We start from the raw sequence: 20373 nt of genomic DNA on the forward strand, positions 1-20373 counted from the left end.
CCAAATTTTATATTTTCTGAAAATTTGGGATCCAAAAACAGTGATTTTCTATGTATCTTAAAATAAATAAAAACATTCTAAAAATTATAAAATTTGGTATGCAAGTACATATTCATATGAAAATCATGTTTAATGGTTCGGATCGACCATTAAAATTTTTAAATTAAAAGTATTGATCTATATTACGGATCAATCAATGATATGCATGATATGCATTATATCTCAACATGACAAGCTATAATATCAATTACATTTGCATTATAAATTACAAAGAAATTGTTTGAAAAAATATAACACTAAATAATAATAAATCGAAATTAGTGACACTTTTGTAACGTCGTTTTCCAACAAAAAGTATTGGGAGTGGGTTTATTCAGTCATAAATTATGTAAATTGGGAGCCCAACAGAGGTCTTTATGAGTGCGTTACCTTCTTATTAGCTGTGCTCGGCTTAGTGCGTTAATTACCTTTTTAGTGGGCATCACCGTCTGCGCCAACCCACTTGTAATGTGAAAGATAAATGTTGAAAGGTGCGTTACAACGAAAGAGAAATGCGTGCGAAGACTCACTCGGTCTTTAGTAAATTTCTATTCAAATTTTTTAGAAAGAATTCTCACAATCAAGTCTATTGTTTTCTTCAGAATAAGTTTCATAATAATTGTAATGTGATGTCACTTTTAATATGAAAATGTTTCCTTAGTCTTTAATTGCATTTTATAATTGTTTGAGTTGTCTATTAGGTTTTTCTTATGTAGGGTCTTATTTTAATAATCACTTATAGCAAAGATAGCGTGTGTTGTCCGACTCAGACGGAGCTCTGCACCACTCGGTTCCATTCTCCGAGATATGTACACCATGGACATTGTGTGGACACTTGACTTGAGTCAACCCCAGTGATGAAGACCATGAAAGGTACACTTCATCAATTGACTTGGGTCAACCCTAGTCAAGAAGACCATCAAAGGTATTCTTCAGTTATTTACTTGACAATATTAACTGAATGATAAATTAAGTCCAATTAATGGATTTTTTTTTTCTTTTTTTTTTGAGTTAAGGTTGGAGGTTAAACACCCAACTATTTAATACATTTGTAATACAACAAACGATTTTCCTCATTTTGGTTTCCGAACTCAGAACCCCTCATATAAAGACCATGTGTCTTTAGCACTAGACCAAAGACTAGTTCTCAAGTGATCCAATTGAAATGCACAAGCTTTTCCTATTATCTGTTTAGAGAGCTTGTTTCCTATCCAATCAAATAGAACAAGTATCCTTGCACTGAAAAAGGTGTGAAATATTTACAAAACAATTTATGCTACTATACAGTGTTATAAGTAAAAAAAAAAAATTGAGATGCAGCAATAGGGAAGATCTGTGATATTTTATTTCGATTAAGTTGAACTTTGGGTAAATGACAGGTTATATAGCGTCATTTCGGGTTTTGCTGCTGCTTGTGGTTTCTCATAGAGAGGGTTTGCATCTGTTCAATATTATATTTCACATTCCATGATATTTCCTGCCAATTTTTTTATTAATACCCTAAAAAATAAAAATAAAATATCAAATATGCCCTCAATTTTTCTTTTTCAAATCTGCCCTGACTGCCCAAACGTGGGGCAACCAAATTTTCTACCAAACTGCCCCACGTTGGGGCGGTGAACTATTTTTTTTTTTTGACCAAACCGACTAGGAGCAGGGCGGTCAGCTACAATATGTTTTTTTTTTTTTTAGATCTTATATATGTAACATTGTGAATTTTGGAAAAGAGCAACACTAAAAATTTAAAATATATTATAGGCTCAAATTTTAAAAATTTATGATGTTATGGATGATTCTATATTTGACTGATTGATTGGTTAAGCATCTAGCATCATGTTTAATTTAGTGGGTGAAATTGAAATAGGAATAATGCAATTTACAAAATTATAAACTAAATTAAATGGAATCCCCGAATCATGAAACTGTAACTTATAAACTTGAATATTGGTATTTTGATTTAATTTACCTATTACTTTTGTCTCTCTCAAGAAAGGCTCTTTATTATTTTGGCACAAATTGGACCACGAAGAGATTAGAATATGTCCACATATATAACTAAAGACGAATAAAGTCATGCGGCTTAATTTATGTTCCCAAATTCAAATGATGCTTTATGACTTATGCGTACATGTACACTAAACTTGCTCCAGAGATTGCTACACATCTTGCACCATATCCAAATTTTTATATTTATAATATAGGTCGATTATAAATTTATACTAATAAAATTGCTTATCTTGACATTTCTTTCTAATATTCACTGGGAATTTCTATAATATATATTAGTTCTTAAGTTTTTTCTTTTCATGAATATGTTGGGATAGTTTTCGATAAATACGAAGGCATCGCACAAATGACAAGATTCCTCGCGCCTATGCCTAAAGCTCGATTTATGTCATCACTTAATCTACTGTGAATCTAAAATTTAAAAGGACATAAAAAGCCAATTGCAAAATCTATAAGATATTCGGACTTAAATTAATTTCTAATAGAAACATAATTGGACCATTAATCCAATAAGATTGGTAAGGCATCAAAAAATATCTAATTTCATATATAGCACGTATAGTACACAATTGCAAGTCACTCCAATTTCGCCAATGATCTTCATTAAAAGTTGATATAATCTCCAATTTAAAAGTTAACAAATAATCTTCATTTTTCATTTCTCATTTTTATAGGAAATATTAAGATCTCGAAAAAAAACTAACTATTGTAGCTGACCGCTCCGATAATTTCTCGAGTCAGGTCTGATTTTCCAGCCCGATAATTCACATATATATATATATATATATATGGTACAGTAGACTACTGGAATATTCCATCATGTGTATGGGAAACACGGTTCAGCTCACGGTCACTAAGTCCTGGAAAGCTGTTCGAGGTAAGGACTCGGGTCACAAGGAAGGTCTGGGGAGTTTTCTTCTTCTCTGCGCGTTGGATGTTGTGGAAAGAGAGGAACAATAAAATTTTTGAAGGAAAGAACATGGAGCCAAGAGCCTGGAATGAGTCCGTTATGTGGTTACAAAACTGCTGACTATATTTGCTGTTTAGCTTGTTTTATTTTTGTTTTAATTTAGATGTACACACTGATAGCCTCTATCAGGTTTTAAAAAAAAAATTTTATTTATTAACCTTCTAATTTTGACCGCTTGGCTTTATACTAAATTGATTCTAATATTTAAAATTTTCACATGTAGACGCATCACTTGTAAGGTAGATGAATTTCAACAGTTCAGATTCGTCATTTGAAGTGAGTTCACCAAAGGACTTGGTGAACTTAAGAACTCTGGATATCTCTTGCTAGATTGTACATGCTGACTTAATACCTTTTATTCAATCTTTTCCTTTGTTTCAGATCTTTAAATAGGAGGTAATCACTTAATGATGTTGCATCTAATTATTTATCTTGTAGTAATTTGCTGCATTCACATTTTTTTTGAACAATTTGAAATATATTTGGGCCGACTAGATAATTCTATAACACCATAATAAGAAGTAATGTTAGACCCGAGACTATGCTTAAATATGGACTGCCCAATTGACACATTGTGGCCTATTATTACATCAATTAACATGCAGTGGCCTGATTTGGCCCAATAGGCCTATTATGTATCTTATTTCTAATTTTTTATTTTGTACTATTTAATCATATTTTTTTTTAGACATTGTTCATGTAAATGTCTGGATATAAGTCTCAGATCTAGTGTCTTTTGTTGTATTTTCATTTTTTTTAGTTAGAATGTTGTTATGTAGCAATTTGTGTAATGTAATTGTTAATGTTGTTTATATTGATAAATGTGCTGCTTTTGGTATGTGCTTAGGTTAAATTCAAAGTTTTTGGTATATATATTGGTAAATGTAGTGTAAGAATTAGTTATGTTTACTGGACTTCAATTTCTGTAGTGTAAGAATTAGTTATGTTTTTGGAGATTGATCAATTGTAGTTATTGAAGATTAAGAAAGTAATGTGGGTGGCTATTTTTAATTTGGAATGATTAGTTCTGCTCATTATTCGTGGTCAAATTATGTATTTTATTATTCTTTACCATGAATTTTTTTTTGGACCGCATTATAAGGTACCAATGGTGCCTATTACAAGCAAACACACATAACTTGAATAATTTGTTGGGTACAAGCAAACACATAAAATTGTAAAAATAATACACGCCTGTTACGGACTCTTACAAGTCAACACACATAACTAGAATAAAAAGAGAAGAAAAAAGAAGAAATGAGTAAAATTGAAAACAGAGAAAAATATATTCATATATTAAACATCAAATAGAAGAAACGCTGTTCTAATTATATAGTCAAACCCTTTAAAAAGCAAGCACTCTAGTTGCTGGTGTGTGGAGTAATTCCTAACGAGTTGCATGCTCATTTCTTGCTCTTTTGATTTTCGGGCCAATAATTACTATGGAAAATCCCGTACCAAATCCGGTACCAAAACCCAATCCAATGAAAAGGCACAGGAGAACAATTTCAGTCATTTTCTTGGCAGGCTTTGTAAAAGGAGAGGTTGAATTGTTACCAGGGATTTGAATATTGCACAGCTTAGATAATGGCACACCACATAATCCTGGGTTCCCTTCAAACGATGAATTCGAGAATGTCAGAAACTGGTTAGATTGCGGGATCCTCCCGACCAGATGGTTAAATGAGAGATTGAAGACGGATAGAGAAGTCAGGGCGGTTAGTTCCTGTGGGATCTCTCCAGAGAGTTGGTTCCAAGAAAGGGCCAGTTACTCGATTTGTGTCAAGCATCCAAGTAGATTCGGAATGGATCCAATAAAAGCATTATGTGGAAGGTTTAGTGCTTTTATTCCTTTGAGCTCTCCAATAATCTCAGGAATGTCACCAGTGAATCTATTTGATGATAAATCAATCAAAATCATTAAATCAGGCAAGTTATTCTCTAGTGTCATTAGTGCCCCTTTATCCGTGATAGTAACAGATATCCCATCATAATCAAAAATAGACAGTTTAACACCAAGAGTTGTATCCAAGGATAAATTCTCCATGGACTTGAAATTTTTGAACCAGAGTGGTGGCAAACTTCCATTGAAGTTGTTTGAAGATAGATCAATTATTTGTAACAATGGGAAAAGATTTCCCAAATTTGAAGGAAATCCTAGTGTACCATAGAATCTATTGGACCTTAGAATAATGACTTGGAGATTCGGGAGCTTCCCTAGTGAAAACGGGAAAGTGCCACCTATGCGGTTGTTCCCTATGTCAAGGAGTGCCAAGTCTTCACACCTTGTTAAAGATCTAGGCAAATTGCCTTCAAGATTGTTGCTGTTCAAATCCAAAAAGACGAGTGCACAAGACCTGCTTATGTGACGAGATAGTATTCCTGAAAGTTTGTTTCCTCTTAAACTCAGGAACACCATATGTTGATTGCCTATGATGCATGAAGGAATTGATCCACTCAAGTTGTTGTATGATAGATCCAGTATGCCAATATTTAAGTCACAAATTGAAGATGGGATTTCTCCAGTTAGCATATTACTGGATAAATTGAGATATAAAGTTTGCACCATAAAGTTGAGTGGGATTTCTGAGAATTCATTGTTGGAATAGTCCAAAACGTAAGCAACCACAAGTGGGGCCACCCCTTTTAGCTTGTTAAAACTAAAATCAACGGCGAAAAAGGAAAAACCAGGAGGAACATCTTCTACACTAGTAAACATGTTGTGCGAAAGGTCAAGTATTGCACCAGAAGCGAACCTCTCCCATATCAACCTTGGTATAGCTCCGTGCAACTGGTTTTTTGAGAGATCAACATACTCCAATTGACCTGCATTTCTCAGTAATCGAGGTATTTGACTGAGGTTGCACGATAGTAAGTTAAAGTCAAATGTTCCATTAAAATTGTTTGAGCTGAGGTCAAGAGTATTTAGACTTGCGAGACAAACCATTGAATTTGGAATTGGTCCACTAAATTGGTTCCAACTTAGATTAAGTTCATTCAGATTTGAGAACTTAAATATTTGCCAGGGAATTGGTCCATCCAATTGATTTTCAGAAAGGACAAGCTTAATCAATGGAGAAAATTGAAAAAAAGACTCTTTTAGTCTGAACTGGCCTGAGAGCTTGTTGTCATAAAGATCTAGTTCTTTCAAATTTGGAAGAGAAAACAAACTTGGGGGGATTGAACCAGAGAGTGAGTTAAGGGAAAGGTACAATGTTGCTAATTTCCCAAGTTTTTCGATGGAAGAGGGTATTTCTCCTGAAAAGTTGCAATTTGAAAGATTGAGTTCAGATAAATTTCTGAGGTTGCCAATTGAATCTGGTATGCTACCAAAAAAGTTTGTGTCATAAAGAACCAAGCTCTCCAAAGAACTCACGATTGGAAAATTAGGTAAAGTCCCAAGTAGCTCTCCATTAAATGATAAATCAAGCTTGGTCAATGTTGGGATTTGAAAAATCTCATGTGGAAACGTCCCCTCAAGGTCACAACTATCCAATAGGAGTTCTTTTAATGGAAATTCAGCAAAGTAGTCAGGAATCTGGGTTTGCAAACTGTTGCTACTGAGGCGAAGCACAGTTAGCGAACTGAGTTGGGAAAGAGAAGATTCAATGGGGCCTGACAGATTACAATCAGCCATACTGAGAACTTGTAAGTGGGGGACCGACTCAGACAGAGCTCTGCACCACTCTGTTCCATTCTCAGAGATATAGACACCATCAAGATAGAGCTCCCTTAAATTGCTAAGCTGGCTAACCAATGTCCGCAGATTTGGTTCGTGCAGTTCCAAATAAATATAACAGTAGAGACATGAAAGGTCAAGGGAGATCAAGTTTGTGAGGTTGGCTATGGCTATTGGGATTTGACCAAAGAAATCTGTGTTGGATAAGTTGAGATGAGTAAGCATAGTTAGCTTCTCAAACCCATGAGTTGGAATCTGGTTTTGTGAAAAGTCATTGTTTGCGAGGTTGAGGTGTTGGAGCGAGGTTAGATTAAAGATTGCGGCACTGAGGTTACCTTTAATGTCACGGTTGCTGATGTCAAGAGCAGTGATATGTCCAGTTGCTTCATTGCAAGACACTCCCTCCCAGCCACGACAACAGTCTGTTCCCGGTTGCCAAGAGGTAAGATTAGATTGGAAGAAGCCACTTTTGAGTTGGAGAAGGGAAGAGCTCTGGTCAGGTAGGCATGAGACATGGGTTGTCACAGAAACAGAGGGAAGCAAAAGAGATGAGAGGATAATGAGTAGAGTGTAGAGACATGAGTGCATTGAGTTTGGCCAAGAAAAATCCATTTGGATCTGGTAGAAACAACAGAAGGGTAGAAAATGGTGGATTATGCAAGTAAATGTGAACATTGGCTGGTACTCTTCAGTTGACTTGGGTCAACCCTAGGAATGAAGACCATCAAAGGTACTCTTCAATTGACTTGGGTCAACCCCAGTGAAGAAGACCATTAACTGAATGATAAATTAAATCCCTTCAATTGATGTGTCAAGAGGAGGTATGATTCTTCTAAATGTGGAATATGAAATACATAAATAATATACTATCACTGTCACAAAAAATACACGGTGGTACGAATGGTAATAAAATACAAAGTAATAAAATAATTAACTACAATTCAAAACTGCTGATACACAGCGTACAAAAAAACTATTTCATCATATATATCATGAGTAGGGTTAAAATACCATATTGAATTATTGTTCCAATTACGCTCCACAAGTTTTTTTTTTTAAAAATTCAAAAAGTTAATTTTAACTACTCAACATGATCTCCATGTTAAACTGTTCTTGGAGATCAAATTTTATAATTTTAGATGGTCAATAATTTTTTGAAAAACAATGATTTTGTATATATCTAAAAAAGAGTAAAAAACTACCAAAAAAATATAAAATTTGGTCTCTAAACACATTTTGATACTAAGATCATGTTGAGTAATTTGGATCGACTATTTGAAAGCATTCCCTGTTACCATTTATTTTATCTTAAAAACACAGTGCTTTTGAATTATGTGTGGTTCATCCTATTTAAATTCAGTTTTATTGAGCCTCAATTTATCGCACATTGCACATATTTGAAAATGACACAAATAAAAAGTTGCATTATTTTAATTAATATTAAACTTAATAATTTAACGACAAATCCGCTACAAAAAAAAAATTATTCACCAACATAAATTTTGTCATCTTACCATAACACATTAGAATTTTTCCAATAGATTAATAATTCAAACTCTTACAAAAATAAATTACGGATATTTATTCAATATAACATAAAAGAAGTAAAATTAAAATTTATCACTTTGGAACAAATAAATGATTTTATCTTATTATATAGACTCACTCTTTATGTGCTCTACATATTGTTCTGAACATGACAAGCTATAATATCAATTACATTTACAGTATAAATTACAAAGAAATTGTCCGGAAAAGAACACCATTAGTTAAAAAATAAAAATAAAAATTAGTGACATTTTTGTAACATTTTCCAACAAAAAGTATTTAGAACTGACGAATGAGATTGGGTTTATTCAGTCAAATTATGTAAATTGGGAGCCCAACAGAGGTCTTTATGAGTGCGTTACCTTCTTATCTTTGCTCGGCTTTATTAGTACTACGTTAATTACCTTCATAGTGGGCTTCACCAACCCACTTGTAATGTGAAAGATAAATTAATGTTGAAAGGTGCGTTACAACAAATATTGACACCCACTTGTAATATGAATGCATGTGAAGACTCACTCAGTCTTTAGCAAATTTCTTAGAAATAATTCTCACAATCAAGCCTATTTTTTTTCTTCAGAATAAGTTTCATAATAATTGAAATAATGTCATATCACTCTTAATAAAAAAAATTTCCTTAGTCTTTAAACTGCATTTTAAAATTTTTTAAGTTGTGTATTTGGTTTGGTGAGCACACTAAAAGACTTCATATAGCAAAGCTTAATTATCAAGAGAGTTCGGTGAGTACACTCTAAAAAACTATTAAATTGACTTTGAATGACGAATCAAAATCATTCAAATAAATCTACTTCATTAGTGATGTGTGTACATGCAAAGTTTCAAGAATTTCAAATTCATTTAGTACAAAGTCTAGCGGTAAAAAAAAGTTGATAAAAAATTAATGCATAAAATTACTCATAAAAAGTTCACTTTTTTTTTACCATTTGACTTTTTACCAAATGAATTCGAATTCGTTTTATTTTCCTTTCCTTTTTGTAACTGAAATGCATGGTTGTTTAACATGTTTTTAATTCTATTTTACCTACTTCACCATTTACCTCTTAGTCTGTCATATACTATTTTAAAGCTTGATGTAAGAATTAGTCGTGTTTACCAGACTTTAGTTTATGTATATATTTTGTTTCTGAGCTTATGTTTATTTTGGTGTTTTACCAATGTTTCTTAATTATCTATACAAGAGTTGTTGCACATATATACACTCCAGCAAATCGTTCTCTGATGGTAGGGCACCAATCTCTAGACCCAGCAAATCGTTCTCTGATGGTAGGGCACCGATCTCTAGACCCAGCAAATCGTTCTCTGATGGTAGGGCACCGATCTCTAATACCCTTCAGCAACCACAATCGGTCGCAGATGAAGGGGTAGCAGATACTATCATCGCTCATGCTTCTCAAGTGACGTCACCAGTCACTGAATGGTATCATTTTGATCACTGACGACTTTTTAGAGACCGTTTTATTTAGGTCGCTGATGGTGTTTGGTGATGTCATGAAATGACCTTCAGCGGCCCGATATCGGACAGGGATAGTGAAAAAATCAGTCTTTGATGCTTCTTTCAGTATTTTTTTATTTTGTTATTTACGTTTCTCAGTAATATTTGATAGAAAACATACAACATGACATAAAATAACAAAAATAAGAGACAACAAAATTATCAAACATACAAGTGCCAAATTACATAACAAACATACCAAACACATCACGAATAACATCTAAACAAAACATTGAAAGTACACCATCTAATTTCTATCGTACCAAGCATAAAGTCATTGTATCGTACCAAACATATAAGTACACCATCTAAACAAAACATTTAAACTACACCATCTAAACAAAACATAAAGTCATTGTATCATACCAAACATATAAGTGCGACGCATCAAATTTCAGTACCAAATGACATCTAAATTACACAAACCTATATTTGATCATCCGAGGCATCGCTATCGTCATCACCATCATCATCCTCCCTCTCATCCTCGATGTCATTCTGAGTACCGGGCATCGATGCATGATGAGAGCTCGAAAATCCCTATTAGAATATAACAAAAATTAATCAATCTACTCAAATTTGCTTAGAATCTCGAAAATTGTCTTTTCTGATTACTAAATAACCGGACTCTATCATTCTTTCTGGTGATTTAGTCACTGGATTTAGAAAAAAATTCCGGTTACTGAATAACCAGAAAGTGACCAACTTTATTTGTTTGGCCTTTTTTTTTTACAAAAAAGAAATTTTTAATTTTTTTTTATTTTTTATTGAAATATTATAAATGTTTAATATATTTTTTTGAAAATAAATGAAATACAATATAATTTGATTTATTAGAAATACTGCAACAAATAATCCAGATTAAAAATTTTCAGGCCGGATTTTTCACGGCTGTAAGAAAAATTAATATATTTTTTTATGTGTTATTGGAAAAATAAATATGCTTTGAATGTGAGTTATTGATCTCAGTTCAAAAGTCACTTTTAGGTAATACAGAAAATATTGTGATCCTTCTAATACATTTAATTTCTAAAAGGTTGTAGTTATTTTGAGAATTATTTTTTAATATCAATCATTAAATAATTTAAAGTTTTTGTTTTTTTTTTCAAAAATAAGTACAACATTTTAGAAATTAAATTTACTAGAAAGATGACAATATTTTCTATATTTACCTAGAAGTGACTTTTGAATCGGGATTAATAACTTATAATCTAAGTATTTTTATTTTTTTTCAATAATACATAAAAAATATATATTAATTTTTCTTATAGCTACGAAAAATCCGGCCTGAAAAATGTTGATCCGGAAATTACATATGCTTCTATTGAAATTTAACGATCAATTAAAGTAGAATTAGATGCAGAAATTATTTAATTATTTAGCATTGTTGTTGCATGTAAAATATATGTATTGTATTGTTCTTTACCATGAATTTTTGCTTGACATCATTATAAGGTACCGATTGTGCCTATATACAAGTAATCACATACAACTTGAATAAAATTACTTTCGTTTAATTTAAGATATTTGTGTAATTAAACTTTATCTCTTTTATATAAAATTTGTTTGGCGGTTACCCGCCAACCTTCAAAAAAAAACTTTAATAAAATATGTTGGTTACAAACAAGCACATAATATAGATGTAAGAATAATACAAGCCTATTATGACTTCTTACAAGCAAACACAATATTAAATGGTAAGAGTAATACACGCCTGTTAAGGCCTCTTACAAGCATACATGAATAAAAAGAGAAAAAAAAATGAGAGAGACAGATTGAAAACTAAGAAAAAGATATTAATATATATAACATCAAATAGGAGAATAGTTGTACTAAATCCCTAACGAGTTGCATGTGCATTTCTTGCTCTTTTTATTACTGGGATAACCATTGCTATTGCAAATCCGGTACCATAACCCAATCCAATGAAAAGGCCCAACAGAACAATTTCAGTCATTTTCTCGGCAGGCTTTGTAGAAGGAGAGGTTGAATTGTTTCCAGGGATTTGAACATTGCACAGCTTAGATAATGGCACACCACATAATCCTGGGTTCCCTTCAAATGATGAATTCTCAAATGTCAGGAACTGCTTAGATTGCGGGATTCTCCCGACCAGATGGTTAAATGAGAGATTCAAGGTTGATAGAAAATTTAGGGACATTAATTCCTGTGGAATCTCTCCAGAGAGTTGGTTCCAAGAAAGGTCCAGTGACTCGATTTGCGTCAATTGTCCAAGTCGATGCGGGATGGATCCAGTAAAAGCATTATGTGACAGGTTTAACGCTTTTATTCCTTTGAGCTCGCCAATTGCCTCAGGAATATCACCAGTGAATCTATTTGTTGATAAATCAATAGACACCATCAAATTAGGTAAGTTATTCTCTAGTGTCATTTGTGCCCCTTTATCCGTGATAGTAACAGAGATCTCCTTTATTGGATGATGATACATAGTATAACTGTTAGTATACAAGTCAGTTTCATCAACAATGTCTCCACCAAGAATTGCATCCGAGGATAAATTCTGTATGGACTTGAAAATATTGAACCAGAGTGGTGGCAAACTTCCATTGAAGTTGTTTGAAGCTAGATCAATTATTCTTAACAATGGAAAAGGAGGATTCATTTTTCCAAAATTTGAAGGCAATTCTAGTGTACCATAGAATCTATTGGACCTTAGAACAATGACTTGGAGATTTGGAAGCTTCCCTAGTGAAAACGGGAAAGTGCCACCTATGTGGTTGTTCCCGATGTCAAGGAGTGCCAAATCTTTACACTTTGTTAAAGATCTAGGCAAATTGCCTTCAAGATTGTTGTTGTTCAAATCCAATATGGCGAGTGCACAAGACCTGTTTATGTGATGAGATAGTATTCCCGAAAATTTGTTTTCTCTTAAACTCAGGAATTGCATGTCTGGATTGCCTATGATGCATGAAGGAATCGATCCACTCAAGTTGTTGTACGATAGATCCAGCGCGATAAGATTTAGTTCACAAATTAAAGATGGGATTTCTCCGGTTAGCATATTTCTGGATAAACTGAGAAATGCAGTTTGCTCCAAATGGAGTGTATAGTTGGATGGGATTTTTGAGAATTCATTGTTGGAATAGTCCAAATCATAGGCATCCACAAGTGGGACAGCCCCTTTTAGCTTGTTAAAACTAAAATCAATGGTGTCAAACCACATGCAAGAATAGGAAGAACATGAAGGAACATCTTCTACACTAGTAAATATGTTGTGCGAAAGGTTAAGCGTTGCTACCTCAGGATATTCCCCGAACCTCTTCCATATCCATGTTGGTATAACCCCATGCAATTGGTTTTTTGAGAGATCAACATCATATAGATCACCTACATATCTCAGTAATTTAGGTATTTGGCTGAGGTTGCACGATGCTAAACCAAAATATTTGATTTGTGGAAATGCTAATGGTAGCTGCTCATGTGTTACATCTTCCACAGATAGCTGATTATCTGATAGATACAAAGAGGTGAGGTTGCTGAGGTGCCCAAGTAAGTTAAGGTCAAATGTTCCATTAAAATTGTTTGAGTTCAGGTTTAGAGTATCTAGACTAGAGAGCCAAACTATTGAATTTGGAATTGATCCACTAAATTGGTTCATACTTAAATCAAGTATTTCGAGATGTGAGAATTTATATATTTTCCAGGGAATTGATCCATCCAGTCTGAATTGACCTGAGAGCTTGTTGTAAGAAAGGTCTAGTATTTCCAAACTTGGAAGTGAAAACAGACTTCGCGGGATTGAACCAGAGAGTGAGTTATAGGAAAGGTCCAATCTTTCTAATTTACTGAGTTTTTTGATGGAAGAGGGTATTTGTCCTGAAAAGTTGCAACTTAAAAGTTCGAGTTTAGATAAATTTCTGAGGTTGCCAATTGAATCTGGTATGCTACCAAAAAAGTTGTTTCTGAAGAGAACCAAACTCTCCAAAGAACTCTTGATTGGAAAATTAGGTAAAGTCCCAAATAACTCTCTATTATCTGATAAATCAAGCTTGGTCAATGTTGGAATGTGAAGAATATCATGTGGAAACAACCCTTCAAGATCAGAACCAACAAATAGGAGTTCTTTTAATGGAAATTCAGCAAAGTAGTGAGGAATCTGGGTTTGCAAACTGTTGAAACTGAGGTCAAGGACAGTTAAAGAACCAAGTTGTGAAAGAGAAGATTCAATTGGGCCTGACAGATTACAATGAACCATACTGAGGACTTGTAAGTGGGGGACCGACTCAGACAGAGCTCTGCACCACTCGGTTCCATTCTCAGAGATATCAACACCATCAACATAGAGCTCCCTTAAATTGCTAAATTGGCTAACCAATATCCGCAGATTTGGTTCATGCAGTTTCAAATCACAATCAAAGCCACATGAAAGATCAAGTGAGATCAAGTTTGTGAGGTTGGCTATGGAAATTGGGATTTGACCGAAGAAATATGTCTTGGACAAGTTGAGATAGGTAAGCATAGTTAGCTTCTCAAACCCATGAGTTGGAATCTGGTTTTGTGAAAAGTCATTTTTTGCAAGGTTGAGGTGTTGGAGCGAGGTTAGATTAAAGATTGCAGCACTGAGGTTACCTTGAATGCTACGGTTGCTGATGTCAAGAGCAGTGACATGGCCAGTTGCTTTGTCGCAAGACACTCCCTCCCATCCAAGACAACAGTCTGTTCCGGGTTGCCAAGAGGTAAGGTCAGCGTAGAAGAAGCCTCTTTTGAGTTGGAGAAGAGAAGAGCTCTGGTGAGGAAGGCATGAGACATGTGTTGCCAAAGCAAAGGGAAGGGAAAGAGATGAGAAGATGATGAGTAGAGAGTAGAGACACAAGTGTAGAGAGTTTGGCCAAGAATTAGCAAATTCCATTTTTGGATCTATTAGAAACAGCAGGAGAGTAGTGAATGGTGGATTATGAAATTAACATGTATATATAAAAACCCAGCTGCAAACAGTACATGTAATTTGTTCATGCACGTTGACTGAGAAAGTCATTTAGAGTGGTTAGGTCATTCAATTTCTTCAGTTGACTTGGGTCAACCCAGCTTTTTTTCTGAAAGCTTGGTATTTTCTTTTTAACCCGCCTTCACGGTCACTCCAAAGAAAATGCTTTACGACAATCAGCACTAACAAACAAGTATTAATATTAAAAAACATAAATTTTCCAAAAAATTTCCTTCGTAGGACATCATCATTTATTGGAAATTATATAAAGCCGCTGTTGTGTTCTTATAATTAATATTCGTGATATTTTCCTTGAATTTTAATTTGTCATATATTTTTATGTGAGTGATTCTATGGAACTATGCATATCAAGGATTGGTTCGTAATACGGATCAACATTTTCGATTTCAAAATTCTAACGGTCAATTCGAACCGTTCAACATGATCTCAATCAAATGAATATGTACATGCAGACCAAATTTTATATTTTTTTAGAACTTTTTACTATTTTTTAAGATGGATAGTAAATCTTTTATCCGAAAATTCTGGATCCAAAAACAATGATTTTCTACCTATCTTAAAATAAGTAAAAAAATTATGAAAAAAATAAAATTTTGTCGACAAGTACATATTCATATGAATTTCTGAAAAAAAAAAATTGAAGCTGCAAGTACATATTCATATGAAAAAAATAACGGTTTGGATCGACGATTAGAATTTTGTAAATAAAAATATTGATTTGTATTACGGATCAATCCGTGATATGGATAGTATTATAGACTCACTCTTTATTTGTTCTACATATTGTTCTGAACATGACAAGCTATAATATCAATTACATTTACAGTATAAATTACAAAGAAATTGTCTGGAAAGCCACAACATTAATTACATAATAAAAAAAAATTAAAATTAGTGACATTTTTGTAACATTTTTCAACAAAAAGTATTTAGAACTGACGAATGAGTTTGGGTTTATTCAGTCATAAATTATGTAAATTGGGAGCCCAACCGAGGTCTTTATGAGTGCGTTACCTTCTTAGTGGGCCTCACCATCTGGGCCAACCCACTTGTAATGTGAAAGATAAATGTTGAATGGTGCGTTACAACGAACATTGACACTCACTATGAATGCATAAGAAGACTCATTCGGTCTTTAGCAAATTCTATTCAATTTTTTTTAGAAAGAATTCTCACAATCAAGTCTGTTTTTTTTTTCTTCAGAATAAGTTTCATAATAATTGAAATGTGATATCACTCTTAATAAGAAAATTTTTTCCTTAGTCTTTAAATTGTATTTTAAAATTGTTTGAGTTGTCTATTTAGTTTTTCTTATATAGGGTCTCATTTTAATAATCACTTATAGCAAATTTCATATAGCAAAGCTAGCGAGTGTTGTGCTTACTAAGAGAGTTTGGTGTGCACAATTTCAAAAATCTATTGGATTAACTTTAAACAACGAATCCAAACTATTAAAATCAATCTATTTCATTAGTGCTGCATGTACATCCAAAGTTTTAAAATTTTAAAATTCATTTAGTACAAAGTCAAGTGATAAAAAAATTGATGAAAATGAAAGCATAAAATTACTTATGAAAAGTTCATTTTTTTTTACCTCTTGACTTTGTACAAAATGAATTCGAAATCATTTTCTTTTTCTTTTATTTACCTGAAATGCATGGTTGTGTATTTTTTTTTTCATTATATTTTACATACTTTACCATTTACCTCGTAGTCTTTCATATACTATTATAAAGCTTGACTTTAAGAATTAGTTGTGTTTACCAGACTTCACTTTATGTATATATTTTTGTGTCGGAGCTTATGTTTATTTTGGAGTTTTATCAATTGTTATCGTTGGAGATAAAAAAAAAAAAAAAAAAAAGTAATGTGCGTGCCTATTTTTAATTTGGAATGAGGTGTTCTGTTCGTTTTTCATGTGTTAAAATTATGTTTCTTAATTATCTATAGCAGAGTTGTTGTACATAGTTCTTGTCTTGTTCTATTGTTACGAATACTTCCATTGAAATTTAATGAATAGAATTTGAAGCGGAAATTATTTAATTACTTAGCATTGTTGTTGCATGTAAAATATATGTATTGTATTATTATTTAATTACCATGATTTTTTGCTGGACTGCGTTATAAGGTACCAATTGCGCCTATTTAAAAGCAAACACACATAACTAGAATAAAATTTGTTAGGTACAAGCAAACACATAATATAGTTGGAAGAATAATACATGCCTATTACGACCTATTACAAGCAAACACAGTAAATGGTAGCTAGAATTAATACACGCCTGTTAGGGCCTCTTACAAGCAAACATGAATAAAAAGAGAAAAAAAGAAAAGGAGAGAAAGACAGATTAAAAAACAAGAAAAAGATATTAATATATATAACATCAAATAGGAGAATAGTTGTACTAATCCCTAACGAGTTGGATGTGCATTTCTTGCTCTTTTGATTACCGGGATAACAATTGCTATTGCAAATCCGGTACCAAAACCCAATCCAATGAAAAGGCACAAGAGAACAATTTCAGTCATTTTCTTGGCAGGCTTTGTAGAAGGAGAGGTTGAATTGTTTCCAGGGATTTGAACATTGCAAAGTTTAGATAATGGCACACCACATAATCCTGGATTCCCTTCAAACGTTGAATTCTGGAATGTCGAAAACTGGTTAGATTGCGGGATTCTCCCGACCAGATCGTTAAATGAGAGATTCAAGACGGATAGAGAAGTCAGGGAGATTAGTTCTTGTGGAATCTCTCCAGAGAGTTGGTTCCAAGAAAGATCCAATGACTCGATTTGCGTCAAGCGTGCAAGTCGATTCGGAATGGATCCAGTAAAACCATTATGTGACAAGTTTAGTGCTTTTATTCCTTTGAGCTCTCCAATCGTATCAGGAATATCACCAGTGAATCTATTTGTTGATAAATCAATCAAAATCATTAAATTAGTTAAGTTATTCTCTAGTATCATTTGTGCCCCTTTATCCATGATAGTAACAGAGATCCCATGAGTTTTTGAAGAATAATTACTTGGACGGAGGTCATTACCAAGTACCCCATCTGAGGATAAATTCTGCATGGACTTGAAATTACTGAACCAGAGTGGTGGTAAACTTCCATTGAAGTTGTTTGATGCTAGATCAATCATTCTTAACAATTGGAAAGGAGAACCCAATTTTCCAAAATTTGAAGGAAGGTCTAGTGTACCATAGAATCTATTGGACCTTAGAATAATGACTTGGAGATTTGGAAGCTTCCCTAGTGAAAATGGGAAAGTGCCACCTATGTGGTTGTTCCCTATGTCAAGGAGTGCCAAATCTTTACACCTTGTTAAAGATCTAGGCAAATTGCCTTCAAGATTGTTGTTGTTCAAATCCAATATGATGAGTGCACAAGACTTGTTTATGTGATGAGATAGTATTCCAGAAAATTTGTTTCCTCTTAAACTCAGGATTTGCAGATATTGACTGCCGATGATCCATGAAGGAATTGATCCACTCAAGTTGTTGTACGATAGATCAAGTATCTGAAAAATTGATTTACAAATTGAAGATGGGATTTTTCCAGTTAGCATATTTCTGGATAAATTGAGAAATGCAGTTTCCTCCAAATAGAGTGTATAATTGGATGGGATTTCTGAGAATTCATTGTTGGAATAGTCCAAAACGTTGGCACGCACAAGTGGGACCGCCCCTTTTATCTTGTTAAAGCTAAAATCAACGGTGACCCAGGAAATACCTGGAGGAACATCTTCTACACTAGTAAACATGTTGTGCGAAAGGTTAAGCTGTGGCTCGTAATCCCCGAACCTCTTCCATATCCACCTTGGTATAACCCCGTGCAATTGGTTTTTTGAGAGATCAACATAACCACCTACATATCTCAGTAATCGAGGTATTTGGCTGAGGTTGCACGATGATAAACTAATAAAATTGATTTGTGGAAATGCTAATGCCAGTTGCTCATCTGATACATCTTCCACAGATAGCTGATTATCTGATAGAGACAAAGAGGTGAGGTTGCTGAGGTGCCCAAGTAAGTTAAGGTCAAATGTTCCATTAAAATTGTTTGAACTCAGGTCAAGAGAAATTAGACTAGAGAGCCAAACTATTGAATTTGGAATTGGTCCACTAAATTGGTTCATACTTAAATAAAGTACTTTGAGATGTGAGAATTTATATATTTTCGAGGGAATTGATCCATCCAATTGATTATTATCAAGGTCAATCAAAATCAATGGAGAAAATATAAAAGAATCCTCTTTTAGTCTGAACTGGCCTGAGAGCTTGTTGCTCTGAAGATATAGTTCTTCCAAATTTGGAAGAGAAAACAAACTTGGGGGGATTGAGCCAGAAAATGAGTTACTGGAAAGGTCCAATTTTGGTAATTTACCAAGTTTCTCCATGGAAGAGGGTATTTGACCTGAAAAGTTGCATTCTGAAAGACCGAGTTCAGATAAATTTCTGAGGTTGCCAATTGAATCTGGTATGCTACCAAAAAAGTTGGTTCTGTAGAGAACCAAACTCTCCAAAGAACTCATGATTGGAAAATTAGGTAAAGTCCCAAATAGCTCTCCATTATCTGATAAATCAAGCTTTGTCAATGTTGGGATTTGGAAAATCTCATGTGGAAATATCCCTTGCAAACTGTTGCCACTGAGGAGAAGCACAGTTAGCGAACTGAGTTGGGAAAGAGAAGATTCAATGGGGCCTAACAAATTACAAAAAGACATACTAAGAACTTGTAAATGGGGGACCGACTTAGACAGAACTCTGCACCACTCTGTTCCATTCTCAGAGATATCGACACCATCAAGATAGAGCTCCCTTAAATTGCTAAGCTGGCTAACAAATATCTGCAGATTTGGTTCGTACAGTTCCGAATAAGACCATGAAAGGTCAAGGGAGATCAAGTTAGTGAGCTTAGCTATGGCAATTGGGATTTGACCGTAGAAATATGTGTTGGTTAAGTTGAGATGGGTAAGCATAGTTAGCTTCTCAAACCCATGAGCTGGAATCTGGTTTTGAAAGTAGTTGTATGCAAGGTTGAGGTGTTCAAGTGAGGTGAGATTAAAGATTGCGGCACTGAGGTTACCTTGAATGTGATGGTTGCTGATGTCAAGAGCAGTGACGTGGCCAGTTGCTTTGTCGCAAGACACTCCGTCCCATCCATGGCAACAGTCAGTTCCGGGTTGCCAAGAGGCAAGATCAGAGTAGAAGAAGCCTCTTTTGAGTTGGAGAAGAGAAGAGCTTTGGTCAGGAAGGCATGAGACATTGGTTGCCACAGAAGCAGAAGGAAGCAAAAGAGACGAGAGGATGATGAGTAGATTGTAGAGACACAAATGCACATAGTTTGGCCATGAATTAAGGAAATCCATTTGTTGGATCTGGTAGAAACAGCAGGAGAATAGTGAATGGTGGATTATGAAATTAACTTGTATATATAAATAGCCAGCTCATGAAAACAGTACATGTAATTTGTTCATGCACGTTGACTGAGAAAGTCATTGAGAGCAGTTATTCCATTCAATATGAACATTGTTTTTGTTTGGTTAGCCAACTACTACTAGACTACTTTTCAGTTGACTTGGGTCAACCCAGCCTTTTTTTTTTTAAGGAACCAGCTAATTGTCTCCCAACTCTAGTCTCTAAAAAATTT

The 20373-nt window shown here is 34.0% G+C and overlaps 2 protein-coding genes and 1 pseudogene across 2 annotated transcripts; all 3 read right to left on the reverse strand.

Moving 5' to 3' along the window:
- Positions 1 to 4172: 4172 nt before the first annotated feature.
- LOC144572277 (uncharacterized) lies at positions 4173 to 7287 on the reverse strand (annotated as a pseudogene).
- A 2895-nt stretch (positions 7288 to 10182) lies between these two features.
- Positions 10183 to 14752, reverse strand: LOC144572355 (receptor-like protein 7). The gene is made up of 2 exons (XM_078321938.1): positions 11636 to 14752; positions 10183 to 10296 (listed from the first exon to the last, which is right to left on the reverse strand). Exons 1-2 carry the CDS (start codon positions 14624 to 14626, stop codon positions 10183 to 10185), a joined length of 3105 nt encoding a protein of 1034 aa, XP_078178064.1. The 5' UTR covers positions 14627 to 14752.
- A 2248-nt stretch (positions 14753 to 17000) lies between these two features.
- LOC144572434 (receptor-like protein 7) lies at positions 17001 to 20092 on the reverse strand. The gene has a single exon (XM_078322053.1). It carries the CDS (start codon positions 20090 to 20092, stop codon positions 17135 to 17137), a length of 2958 nt encoding a protein of 985 aa, XP_078178179.1. The 3' UTR covers positions 17001 to 17134.
- Between the last annotated feature and the right edge of the window lie 281 nt (positions 20093 to 20373).

This window comes from Carex rostrata, chromosome 1 (assembly GCF_964058835.1).
Source record: "Carex rostrata chromosome 1, lpCarRost1.2, whole genome shotgun sequence".
Taxonomy (NCBI): domain Eukaryota; kingdom Viridiplantae; phylum Streptophyta; class Magnoliopsida; order Poales; family Cyperaceae; genus Carex; species Carex rostrata.

What these genes read in the sequence shown, in the direction of transcription:
- LOC144572355 (XM_078321938.1), bottom strand. Translation starts at nt 14,626, where the DNA reads ATGGAATTTGCTAATTCTTGGCCAAACTCTCTACACTTGTGTCTCTAC. An exon ending in CAATAGCAATGGTTATCCCA is followed by an intron (nt 10,297 to 11,635) that starts GTAATAAAAAGA and finishes ATATTCTAATAG; the next exon opens with GGATTTTCGAGCTCTCATCA.
- LOC144572434 (XM_078322053.1), bottom strand. Translation starts at nt 20,092, where the DNA reads ATGGATTTCCTTAATTCATGGCCAAACTATGTGCATTTGTGTCTCTAC.